The sequence below is a fragment of the Pan paniscus genome, chromosome 8 (genome assembly GCF_029289425.2).
Source record: "Pan paniscus chromosome 8, NHGRI_mPanPan1-v2.0_pri, whole genome shotgun sequence".
Taxonomy (NCBI): Eukaryota; Metazoa; Chordata; class Mammalia; order Primates; family Hominidae; genus Pan; species Pan paniscus.
Window position 1 is genome coordinate 102762459 of NC_073257.2, and position 12012 is coordinate 102774470.

A 12012-nucleotide genomic window follows, 5' to 3' on the forward strand; every position below is an offset into this window, starting at 1 on the left:
ATGACAAATAATTTTCTAATATAAGTATGGAAGAAAAAGATGGCGAATAAGGAAGTGGGAACTTGCATGTGGCTCTCAGGCTGTCAATATTCGGATCTGAAAACCGATTCCTTTAACAACCATTCATACTGAAAAAGCCTCTGTGTTTGTGTGTGCATGCACATGTATAGGTAGGTGCTCTCATGTGTGTTTTTGAGTGCATGCATGTGAGTGTATGTTGGTAGGGGGGCGTTGGTTCAGTGCGTTTACCCTAATTTGAAGACCAATGTCCTGGGAGGGGCAGGGCTCCCCAGCAGGTCTGCATTAAATGGGGACATGGGTTGTGATTTATGCCACAAGATACTGACCTCCTTAGCCCTTAGGGCAGCCGTGGCTTAGAGGCACAGTAACATCTGGCAGGGCAATCCAAGGGGAAAAGTTTGGGAAGCCCCATATGGAAGCTATTCTCACTAATGTGCAAGGTGACACGACCATAAATGCTCACAGCAGCATTCTTTATAATTCCAAAAAAAATCTGGAAATAAAATGTCCACGAGAGGGAAAATGAATGAATGAATTGCAGTGTATTCAATTAACCAAATATTATCGTAAATGAAAATTGATGAACTTGATCTACATCTCCCAATATAAAGAGATCTCAAAATCCTAGCATTGAGAAAAAAGCAGGTTGCAAGAGAATGCACGCAATATGGCAGTGTGTGTAATATTTACACAGTTATATAAGGTTTTGAAAGACAAAAATATTGTATATTAAAAGCATTTAAGCATGGATTAGAAGGATGCACAGTAACTTCAGAGAAGTGCCTGCCACTGAAGGAAGAAGGGAGATTGAGAAGGAGGAGTAAACACTGGCAGCAGACATCCTTCAGACATCAGGGCATCAGGTTTTGTTCTCAGTTCTTTACATTTTTATTCACTTAATCCTCTCAACAACTCTATGAGGTACTGGATAGTATTATCTCCATTTTGCAGATGAAGTATCTGAAGCCCAGAAACAGGGAGATTAGAAAATTTGTCCAAGGTCACACAGCTTTCATAAAGGGCACAAAATGAGTTATAAACTGTACATTTAAATTTTTCTTTTATTAAAATAATTTGAAATAAATATGATAAAATGATAATGCAACAGATGAATGGGTCTTAGACACTTCACCTGTTGCCATTTGTTTGAAATATGAAATTTAAAACTCTGCTTCTTTCATGAGTTCACATTTGTCTAACAAGATCATTCTAAAATTCTGGTTATGGTTTCTTTAAAAAATATACATCTTTTCCTTAACGGTCCTCACTAATAGCAGACAAATTAAATATATTAGTATCCTTTTTAATGTTTGCTATGGTGAAATGGAAATAAAAACATTTTATCTGTCTTTATTAGACAATTTTGCTGTAAAACTGCATCCCACACTAGAATTCGTGTTATAATATTTAAGAAGTGTTTTTTGTCCAAAAAATTTGTACTCTGCATGATCCAAATGGATGGATGGAAATTAGGCCAAGTTTTCCCTTAATTGATTGAATTAAGTAAGGTTTTTTTACAGAGAAATTAAATGCCAATATGTAAAAGCTTGCTGCAATTAAAATTTTAAGATCCAAGAGAATAAGTAATTTGAAGAGTAATCTCTGATTTCTGTGCTCAGAAAAAATTTCAGGTGTTAATTTTATCTCCACACTCAAAATATATTCTAATATTTCATACAAAGTTGTTGATGAGGAAATTGATTGTCACTAGAATTGCTCTCTGGGGCTGGGGAGAGCCGCCGAAGTTGCCCCACAGAAGCTGATCTCCACGAAGACCAGGAGCTGGAGGCAACTGGCCAATACTTCCTGACAAATCTCAGCTGTTACCTAATTACCTTCATTTGTTTTGCTTTAAAAATATAGGGAATTCCCTCAGTTCTCTGCTCTAATGTTGGCAGAAAACAGACCTGGCCTAAGTCATGTAGATCAGTTTGGATAACAGTAGGCTTCCAGCTTCTGGGACCCCTGGGAGGTCTGTAATTAAACAACTCTAGGATTTACAGAATCCCAGTCAAGGAGGCACACACTTTGAGCTGCTTTCTCCACAACCAACTTGTCCCATTGTGAGAAGTTTCCATCAATACTCTTTGGGTTCAGACACTGATCAAAGAAGTTGCTTGCCTCAATGTAATGATATGCCATGTAAGAAGAGGATATTGCACCTGAATGGATTTGGGTATTTGACTAATTGGCAGTTAAGAGACAGCAGAAGATAGAATGGAACACAGGGCAGATACGTTTTAATGAGGAAAGTATAGAAAGGTACACACTATAGGGCAATAGAAGTTAGGGCAGGTTATTAGGGTTTTCCAGAGAAACAGAACCAATATATGAGAAGGGAAGAGATTGAGAGATTTATTTTGAGGCATTGGCTCACATGATTGTGAAAGCTAAGAAATCCCATGATCTGCAATTTGCAGGCAGGAGACCCAGGAAATCCAGTGGTGTAGTACAGTAGGAGACCAAAGGCCTAAGAACTGGTGTGCTGACGGTCCCTGTCCCAGGGCAGGAGAAACAGTCAGACACAAAGCAAATTTTCCCTTCCTCCACCTTTTCGCTCTACTCAGGCCCCCAACAGATTGGATGATTCTCACCCATACAGAAATGGGCAATCCGCTCTAATGAGTGAACTGATTGAAATGCTAACCTTATCCAGACACACCCCATAGACACATCCAGAAATAATGTTTAGACAAATATATGGGTACCCCATGATCCAATGAAGATGATACATAAAAGGAACTATCACAGGCAGGCTGCAAAAGAAATGCATAACCAGGAAAAACCATCAGGATACCCAGGAAATTGAAAACCTCAAGAATAGGATGAGGAGGCAGGAATCATAATCTTTGTGCCCTTCACAATGATCTAGGATTTGACCCTGAACTTGGGGACTCTGTCATACTTAGTATAATAAAGAAGATATTTGAACACCCTAGAGTGAGTCTCCTCAGAGTTCAGTTGCAGATTTCCAGGTCCACAAAACCAGTCATCAACCACTGAGATGTATTTTGCAGGAAGGAAGAATATAATGAAAGGTACAGGCTGGGCATGGTGGCTCACACCTGCAATCCCAGTACTTTGGGAGGCTGAAGTGAAAGGATTGCTTGAGGCCAGGAGTTTGAGACCAACCTAGGCAACGTGGTGAGACCCACCCCCCCATCTCTACAAAAATATTTTTAAAATATTTTAAATAATAAAAAATCATAACAATGAAAAGTACAAGTCAGCTGAGCTCAATTTTTCTACTTACAAGTTAATGTCATGAGCTCCTTTAGCCTCAGTTCCTTCACCCATAAAATAGAGATAACAGAGTTTAGGATTGCTGTGAAGACTATCAGAATGACTGATGAGTAATAAACAATTAAATGTGAGATGCTATCATTGACATGATACACACACACACACACACACACATACACACATATAAAATGGTAAAAGTGTACACCTTGGCCAATGTCAACAGCTTGCACTCAATGGCTAATATTCAACACATATTTTACAAAGATCTTATCTTTGTTTTGTTGACAAACATTTGATCAGCTTCTTGGCTATAAGGAATGTGATGTATTGATTCTCATTTGACCCTGTGCTGGTGCCAATATTAATTAATTATAAGAGGGGTCGATTGATGAATACAAAAATACAGTTATATAGTAGAAATAAGATCTAGTGTTTGGTAGCACAATAGGGTGACTACAGTTAATAATTGTACATTTCAAAATAACTAGATGAGTATTTTTGGAATGTTCTCAACACAAATTATAAATGTTTGAGGTGATGGATATCCCAACGGCCCTGATTCGACCGTTACACATCTTATGCTTGTATCAAAATATCACATGTATCCTGTAAATATGTACAACTATTATGTACCCATAACAATTGAAAACAAAATAAACTTCATTAACATGAGGAATCACTCAATCATGTGGAAATTTGCCAGCTCAGCACTTGTCATAAATTTGTTTAATATAGTTGCTGCCTTGGCATCCATTTTTAGCTTTGACATAAGTTATCTGAAACCTAGTCATAACCCGTCACCATTGGCCTAGTGAAAACTTCCCCTCCCTTTGTGAACTGTTCATCACAAAAAACCTAATTGTCGACACCAGAGTCATATAAATAAGTTCCCACCCCCCAATTTTTCAGATGTTTTCTTGAAACTAGCCAATCCACAATCCCCTTGGGAAAGCCTAAGGGATAACCATGGACCTTGATAAGGACAAAGTCCACAGGTGCTCTCTCTGTCTAGCTCCCCAACTGCTGGTTGAGCTCCCTGTGACCTCCAGACTTACCATGGGCCTCCTGCTGGCACCCCTAATTCTCTGGGTCCTGTAATAATTTCTTGCTTCATGCATTTTGGTTTCACCTCCTCACTGTGCCTCGCTTGACCAACACACTCCAACCTAACTTTCCCCTGGTCAGGTCTCTTCTAGAGAGTGGCTATCTTGGCTGATGGCCACTCTCAAGAGAGGCCTTAAGACCAAATGAGAAAGAAACCATAACAATAGATGTCACTTAAACATCTATATGTCTTTAAATATCATATTTGTAAACTATCTAAGGTGATCTGTGGATTATTTTCCTCTGCAAGCTTCCTGGATTTTTGGTGCCAACAGTAAGTACTGAGCACTAAAGGGTATGTAAGAGAGAGCTTGTGAACAAATGGTGCATTTCTTTGGCAAGATTCTATAACCATATACTAATGATTTGGATATTATTTCACACTGAGCATGCTTTTCCTCACTAATAGCACACAGAACTGGCTAGGTAATTCAGTCTGCCAGCACGTTGGGAAAAGCAATTTTTAACATATGGATCCCAGACCACCTGTACCAGAATCATGTGCTAGGCTGGTGAAAAGCCCTCTTCACTCTGCATCACCTCACCCCCACCCCTGCACCAGACACAACATACAAGAGTCTCTTGAAGTGGGGCCCAGGAATCTTCATGTTTAACAAGCTCCCTGGATAATTCTTACTCAGAGTGAAGTTTGAAAACTGGGATTAAGATATAAAATGATGTGATTACTTGATAGTAACCTCTCAATATCACAACCTTTTGCCTTCAAACTGTTGGGGACATTTTGTCAAAATGTAGTCTTTAAGAAAAATTTCATTAATATGATCATTCTAAAAATCAAATACCTTTCAAAGCATTCAGATCAGCATTATGGATACAAGTTAATTGTAGATAACTAAAGAGGAAAAACATAGGAAGAAAAAGTTTCAGTTGTTCGCAGGCTCTGCTTCCTGACTGTTTCAGAGCACATACTGAAGCAGGCAGCTTCTCTGCGTCAGTACTCCAAGTGTAGTTCTCAGGCACAAGGGGTTCCTTGTGGGTCTTCACCCTTCCTGTCAGGATGCTCTCCCTATACTGCAGTCATCACAGTGAGCCTTGCAACTCAGCGTCATGCACATGCAAATGATCATGCTACAGTAATTTCTCATCTAGGTAACTGCTAGGTTTTCCCTACCTGAGTAACTGCTCACTTTCAGTGAACAATGGTCAGTTTTGTTATTGTTTTTTCTTCGTTATATTTGTTCTGAATATATTTATTGAAATGTAGTTTTATGTCTTTTAAATCTTTTGTATGTTTTTGCACTTCATTTTTTTTTGCCTCAACATACTTCAACAAGATTTTTTGCCTCAATGCATTTTTCTTATAACTCATTTTTATTAATACCTATGTAACAGATTTTAAAAATTATTTCTTCACCAAATATTGTGTAGAGCAAAGCACTGCTCCGTACCATACTCCTTTAAATGAATTCAGACAAAACACAGCTCTAGTGTTTTAGTATTTTCTCACCTGCAAAAGAGTAGAGAGTTGTATTAGATCATCCATAAGATTCTCCAGCTCTGTGATTGTCTGTGGATAGGGCTATAGCTCATTTTTCCTACAACTGGATCATGTACTTTGTGAATTATGCATAACAAACTTTTATATGTACAGCCGACTTTCTGCTGCCTCTCATCATAGCTTTGAACCACTTCTCCTACTGTGAGATTGTGTGGGTTTAAAGAATAAAGAGCATTTTAATAATAGCCCAATCAAAATGTAATTAGGAAAAGGTAATTTGGTACCAAAAATATTACATAATACCACATCAAAGATAAATTCCAGGTATTTCTTATCATCTGCTATTTTAGATTACCATTTTCCCCCTCCACTAGTACAGGTATAATTCTTTCATCTTGGCTTTTTTAATGTACCAAAGACTAAACAGACTGTTAGCTGCAAATCTACTTCTGATACTTGTCACCGTCTCTCACTTTGTTTCGTATCAGCCACAGTAAATTTTATTTTACATTTTTATTGATGACCACATCATATCTGTTAACATGTACTGCATAAGCAGGTTTTCTTTTAAAAAAAATGTATTTAACCCAGCAGCAACTTAAAAAACAAAGTATTTTAAATTAAGACATTATATTCCTTTTTCAGAGAACATGTAGACAAAACAAGTCTAAAGGGTGATCCAATTAAATAAATTTCTATCTCTGGGGGCTAGGACCTCTGAGTTGGTTCTCAAAGTCTGCATGTTTCACATTCAGTACCTAACAAGATATTCCTCACTGTAAGCTTAAAGTAAGCAATGACATCACAATATGCATTACTCTGAGTTGTTTTCAAAACGTGCTGACCCTCTGAAAGTTTCCAAATGGCTTCTTTGTGTGCTGTTACAGACCATCTGGCTAGCTGTAGATAAACAAGTTTCAACATATGGGCCATAGCACATACATGGCTCTGCTCCACTAGTGCAGAAAATTAAGAAAGGGATGCTCTCATGATATGAGTAGCTAACTCATGCAAGAGAAGCAGGACCATGTAGTGGAGGGCCTGACCTAAGTGGCACACAGAATAGCTTAATTCCAGTTCCTTCTCTTCCACTCACTGGGCATGTCGCTGGATCACAGCAAGTCTTCTTTGTTTCCTCATATAAACATTTTTAAAAAGTGCCAGTGAACTCTTGCCTCTCTCTCCTTCCCTCCCTCCTTCTCATTAAAACATACCCATTGTTGGCCTACCATATATATGTTCCCAGCATGGTGCTAGGTAATGGGCATATTGTTGAGAAAAACAGACATGGTCCCTACCCTTGAAGATTTACTGGACGATAATGAAGGCATACATCAAATAAATGAGATCAGGAGGAATATCACAAACCAAGAGGGAAAGCATGTGTGAAGGTCCTGAGATCAGAAGGAGTATGAACAATTTTTCAAGACTCCAGTATTTAGAAACATTTATAGCCATTAAACTGAAAACTAAATTGACAATGAAAATGCTGAAAGGGAAATTCCCACTATCTCCAGATGGTAATTCAATTATTATATTAGCATAAACTATTTGAAAAAATTACCTGCATTTTCCATTCATATTTTTGACCCACTGCCTGCAATCAATGAACCTAATAAAACTATATGAAAATATGATCATCAAATACATGCACAAGCATATCAAGCCCATGACAACATAATCAATGCTTTCAGTTATGAAACAGTTGCTAGAAAATCGAGGAACTCTGAGTGTCTCCTGTTTAATATTTACAGAATAAAACTAAAAGCTAAGGCAACAGTGATTCAGTTATCTCTTACAAGTAAGTGCTTTACTTCTCAAGCATGGTTTCCCAGTACTCAGTCTTGCCAGAAAATGACAGCTGATAACCATAGAGTGAGAATAGGAATAGTCCTTCTTGCTTGAACAGTCATTATATATAAAATGTTCATTTCAATGATTTTCCCAATTCTTAGTTAAAACAAAAGCTGTGTCTTTGGCACAAATTATGTCATATGTGAAATTGTATTAATGATTTATTTTTCTCATCCCCTTTCCATTTCTACCTTTTCCTTTTATTTGCTGCCGTATATTTAAAGTACAGTCTACACATGAAGCTCAGCCTCTATAGCCAGAATGAAGCAGAGAGGTCAATAGTCGGGCATTCAAGTCAGGCAGGATAAGAAGCCAATATGAATCATGAAGGTCTTAATAAAAAATTAAACAACACATTTGAAAACCTGAATCAATCCAACTAACCATAGTGCCCTGTCTTACACTACAGGAAAGAAAAAGTCACTCCCTAAAACCTGTTACAGCACTTACTATACTATATTGTGACAAATCGAGACATGTTTGCCTTCTACCTGATGGCAAACTCTTAAAAGCAAGGACTGTGCCATACCCATCTTTGTCCCCTTGATGCCAGCAATGCTAATGTGCCAGGAGCCCAAACAATGCTCATTAATCAGATCAAGTAATGAACAGTCATTGTTTTATAAAAATAAAGTCACTAAGTGAATGAATCCACAGTGAAATGTAATTGAAACCAGAGCTGTCTTAGCTACCTGTTAGGATTTTAGCAAACATGTAAAATGTCTGCCCTTCAGCCATTCTACAGACAGCAACATGTATGACATAAGACCTTTAATTAAAAATTGTTACTTACGTTGCTTTATTTCAGCTACAAATAAACTTTATTTGATGTAATGTAATAAAACATTTTCAAGTTTAACAATATGTATCTGACCATAAATAATCATTTAAATTATGAATATAATATATACGGTCACTTTAGCAAATTTGCGGTTCAGGAATTTGTACAAGCTTTGTCTGAAAGGACAGTGCCCTCCTCCCCTTTCAGGAAAGGTAGCTTTTCCCCATGTCTGGTAAGAAGCAATGTCAATGGGAGTTAGAAGAAGTCCATAATCCATGTCAGAATTCCACTTTATCCTGTGAGAGGACAGCTTGCTTTATTGTAGGAAAATAATATTCTCTTTCAGTTCACTCTTATCAAATAAAGAATTGCATTCATTTTTCCCCTTGTAGGTACAAGTACTCTTCTATTCTCATCTACTGTCTTTCGGTCTCCTTAGCTCTTAATTACTACATAGTGCCATTTAAAAAATATATATCTGCAAAGAGACCTTTTCTGTTTCCTCACCTGCCTTTCATGTCTACCATTTTTTGGTGGGTAGGGGTGGGAATCAGAGGACAGAATTGCTTAGGCACACATTTGATTTAAGATACATAGAACACAAAAACGAATTCTCTAGAAGGAACAGACTGGTGTTCTGAAGCATTTCCCAAGAATGGTCCAGGTGACCTCGCTTCACACAATTTGGTTTAATACAATGCAGCTCAACAAGAATGAACATGTTTATGCCCCATCTCCAGAAGCATCACATTTCATGGAAAACCCATCATTCCCACACTTCTTCCACATAACATACAGTTATGGGCCAGCCCATGGGTGGCCCACTGCAGCCTTGTAGAAAATGAGAGTCAAAAACATGCCAATAATCATGTTAATTACAACGCAGTTGGGTACCACTTGAGTTTCACTGCGATAAAAATCCTCACAGAAGGCATCCCACTCCCCTCTCAAGACCCTTCAGAGCACAAGAAAAAGCTTTGCTCATGTTGTATGTTTCTCTCCATTCTGAGACCTGTTCCTGAGTTATACCATAATAAGTGAGTTAACAAAGAAAAGTACATTGGTGGGGAAATCACAGAGACCCTGCAGAAAAGCCAAACTATTTGACAGAAGCTTGAAACAAACACTGCTCTGGGAAATCATTTGTATTAGCTGATGACTGGATTCTGTTTTCTAACATGGACATGCAACATATTCAACACTACGCTCACCGCAGTTTGCTTGGAAAAGCCTTCTGTCATACAACAAAATACATTCTGTCTCATGAATGATTCCTGCATATTCACCACAACACCTAGACTCAGAAGCATAGGAAGTGTGCACTGGAACTTTCTCCCACTTGCATGGATTTGGACATATGCAAAGCACCAGAAACTGCTTCCTTTCTGGAACTCAGTTCTGTTGGTGTGCTTACTGCTGAGATGATCTGCTATCTTAAACTGAGAACACACAATAGCACTGATCCACAGAAAAAAGGAGAAGTCACCATCTCCCTCATAAGATAGTGTGTACAACAGATCACCCTGTTTGTCACATTTTAGACATCCCAAGAAAGGACAGAAGCTGCATTCCATTCTGCAGACTCAGCAAATGACTTCCTTCTGTTTCCACCTCTATTTTGCCTTGTTTATTTCATCTCCATTGTTCTGCTTTCGATCATGAATCATGACCTTTTTTTCTACAGTAGTCAGCATTTTGTCTAAAAAAAAGAGAGAGAAAAATAGAAAATAATTTAGCAGAACTGTAAATGTGAGTTTTCATTTTGTGGTGGGTGGACTTAATTTTTACAGCAGTCAGTAATTTGAATCATTTGTGGCTTTTAAGGGATTATGAGTATCCTTCAAGGGAAAGAAAAAGTGTTGTGACTCTTTTCATAAATTTCATAACTTCCACAAGTTGCCAAGGCTTTAATATATTTACAAATCAGCCCCAAATAACCCATTTAGAAATTCACCTTTTTAATACAGCTATAGCCAAAAATGACTTTGCTCTAAAAAATCCTTGCAAAATACTATTGCACCTGCCCCACTTGAAAAGAATAATGACTAAATAATGATTACCAATGAGATGTGCTCTCTCCCTCAAACCTAGGAAGGTGTGTTATTGTAAGGTATGGGTGCAGGGACCAAGAAACTTCACTCCTCTCCCTCGTTCCTAGATGCTCAGAAGTGGCATTAGTGATAGAGAAGTGTCAGCCAAGGGCTGAGAAAAAGTCCCTTTCTCCTGGTGTAAAGCCACTCCCCTGACTCTGCACCTCCACAGGCCTCAACTTACCACACTACATCATGTGCCTAAGAGCTAGGTCTATGAGGACCCAGGGACTGGGACTGTGCCCCTAATCTCCACCTACCCACCCCATCTAAAGCACCCCCTACCCTGCCATTTGGCTGTCTTGCCTGCAGTCCTGCTCTTCCTTCTTTGAGGTCCCCCTCTCAGCCCAGCCCTTCAGATGGGTGATCAATAGATGGATTTTGCTGGAGACATGGTTTCTAGCTTTTCCCCTCAGTCTCACACAATAACACCTGAGGACAAGTACTGCACTTCAGCCCAGACTCAGCACTCTAGGCTCCAGGTATCTGAAGAGGGGACTGGCAACCATCTGTGCTCCACAGACACGTTCCTAGCCCAGGGCCACTGTCTCTTCCCAGCACAGGAGAGACAGTGCTTTCTCCAGCTCAGCACAGCTCTGCTCACATAGTTCATGTTCTGAATTCCTCCAGACCACAGCACTATCTCCAAAGTCTCCCTTTCCTTGCTACCCACCTGCTAACCAATTGTGATGGTCTGGAGATTGTAGCACCCACACAGACACCTGTGGCCTCTTTTCTGGTCTCAACAGCACCCTCCTTGTGCAGGCCCTCCTGCAATTTATGGCAATTCAAAGCAAATCCATAAGTAAATCAAATTTAAAAAGAAAAAAAGAATCCTTGATTATATTTCATTATCATATTTGGTTTTATATTACCAAATATAAATACTTGTGAATTCTGTGAATACTTGTGAAAAGGATTAAAATTGATAGCAGTAAATTAAAATTACCAGTGCAAAAGTATTCACAGCTTTTCCTCCATCTATTCACTTCATTACCCCAGGGAAAATTTTCGAGTGCCTGATGAACTCCTGAGGTTCTGGTTATGCTGATCAAGAAAATGGGGAAAAATGGGTAAATATTTGGGAGTAGGAACAGTCTTACAGGTTTATACAGGAAAGAAAGAAACTATTATGTAGGAGAATACGTAGAGCCAAGAAGGCAGAGCAAGGTGAAAAGGTAAGAGAGACTAGAAGCCCAGAAGCTAGATGGGAGGAAAAGAGCTGGAGAAAGCCCAGAGTCTAGAGGAGCCCAGAATCTGCAGGGTGGCCACAAGATGAGTGAGAGCTAGAGAGAGGCAGGGGGAGCAAAGGGTTCTGATTACAAGTCTCCTACTAGCCACCACCACCTCTGCAGCCACCCCAGCACACTAGATTAAAAGCTTCCAGAGACTTCAACTGTCCCTTACTCATCTTTCTATCCTACCATGCCTGGTTCCATGCTTTGTACATAGCAGACCCT

General features: G+C 38.9%; 1 protein-coding gene across 4 annotated transcripts in view; it reads right to left on the reverse strand.

Moving 5' to 3' along the window:
* Positions 1-12012, reverse strand: part of HTR7 (5-hydroxytryptamine receptor 7) — a 143051-nt gene that overhangs the window by 17360 nt on the left and 113679 nt on the right. Inside the window, exon 3 of one of the 4 annotated variants that reach the window (XM_003825351.6) lies at positions 1321-10161. The exons of 2 other annotated variants lie outside the window; for them this stretch is intronic. In XM_003825351.6, coding sequence (XP_003825399.1) covers positions 10119-10161 — 43 coding nt within the window. In that variant the 3' untranslated portion in view covers positions 1321-10118. Of the gene's footprint in view, positions 1-1320; positions 10162-11202; positions 11324-12012 lie in introns of those variants that run through there. One more of the 4 variants, XM_057298951.1, reaches the window with a different exon arrangement.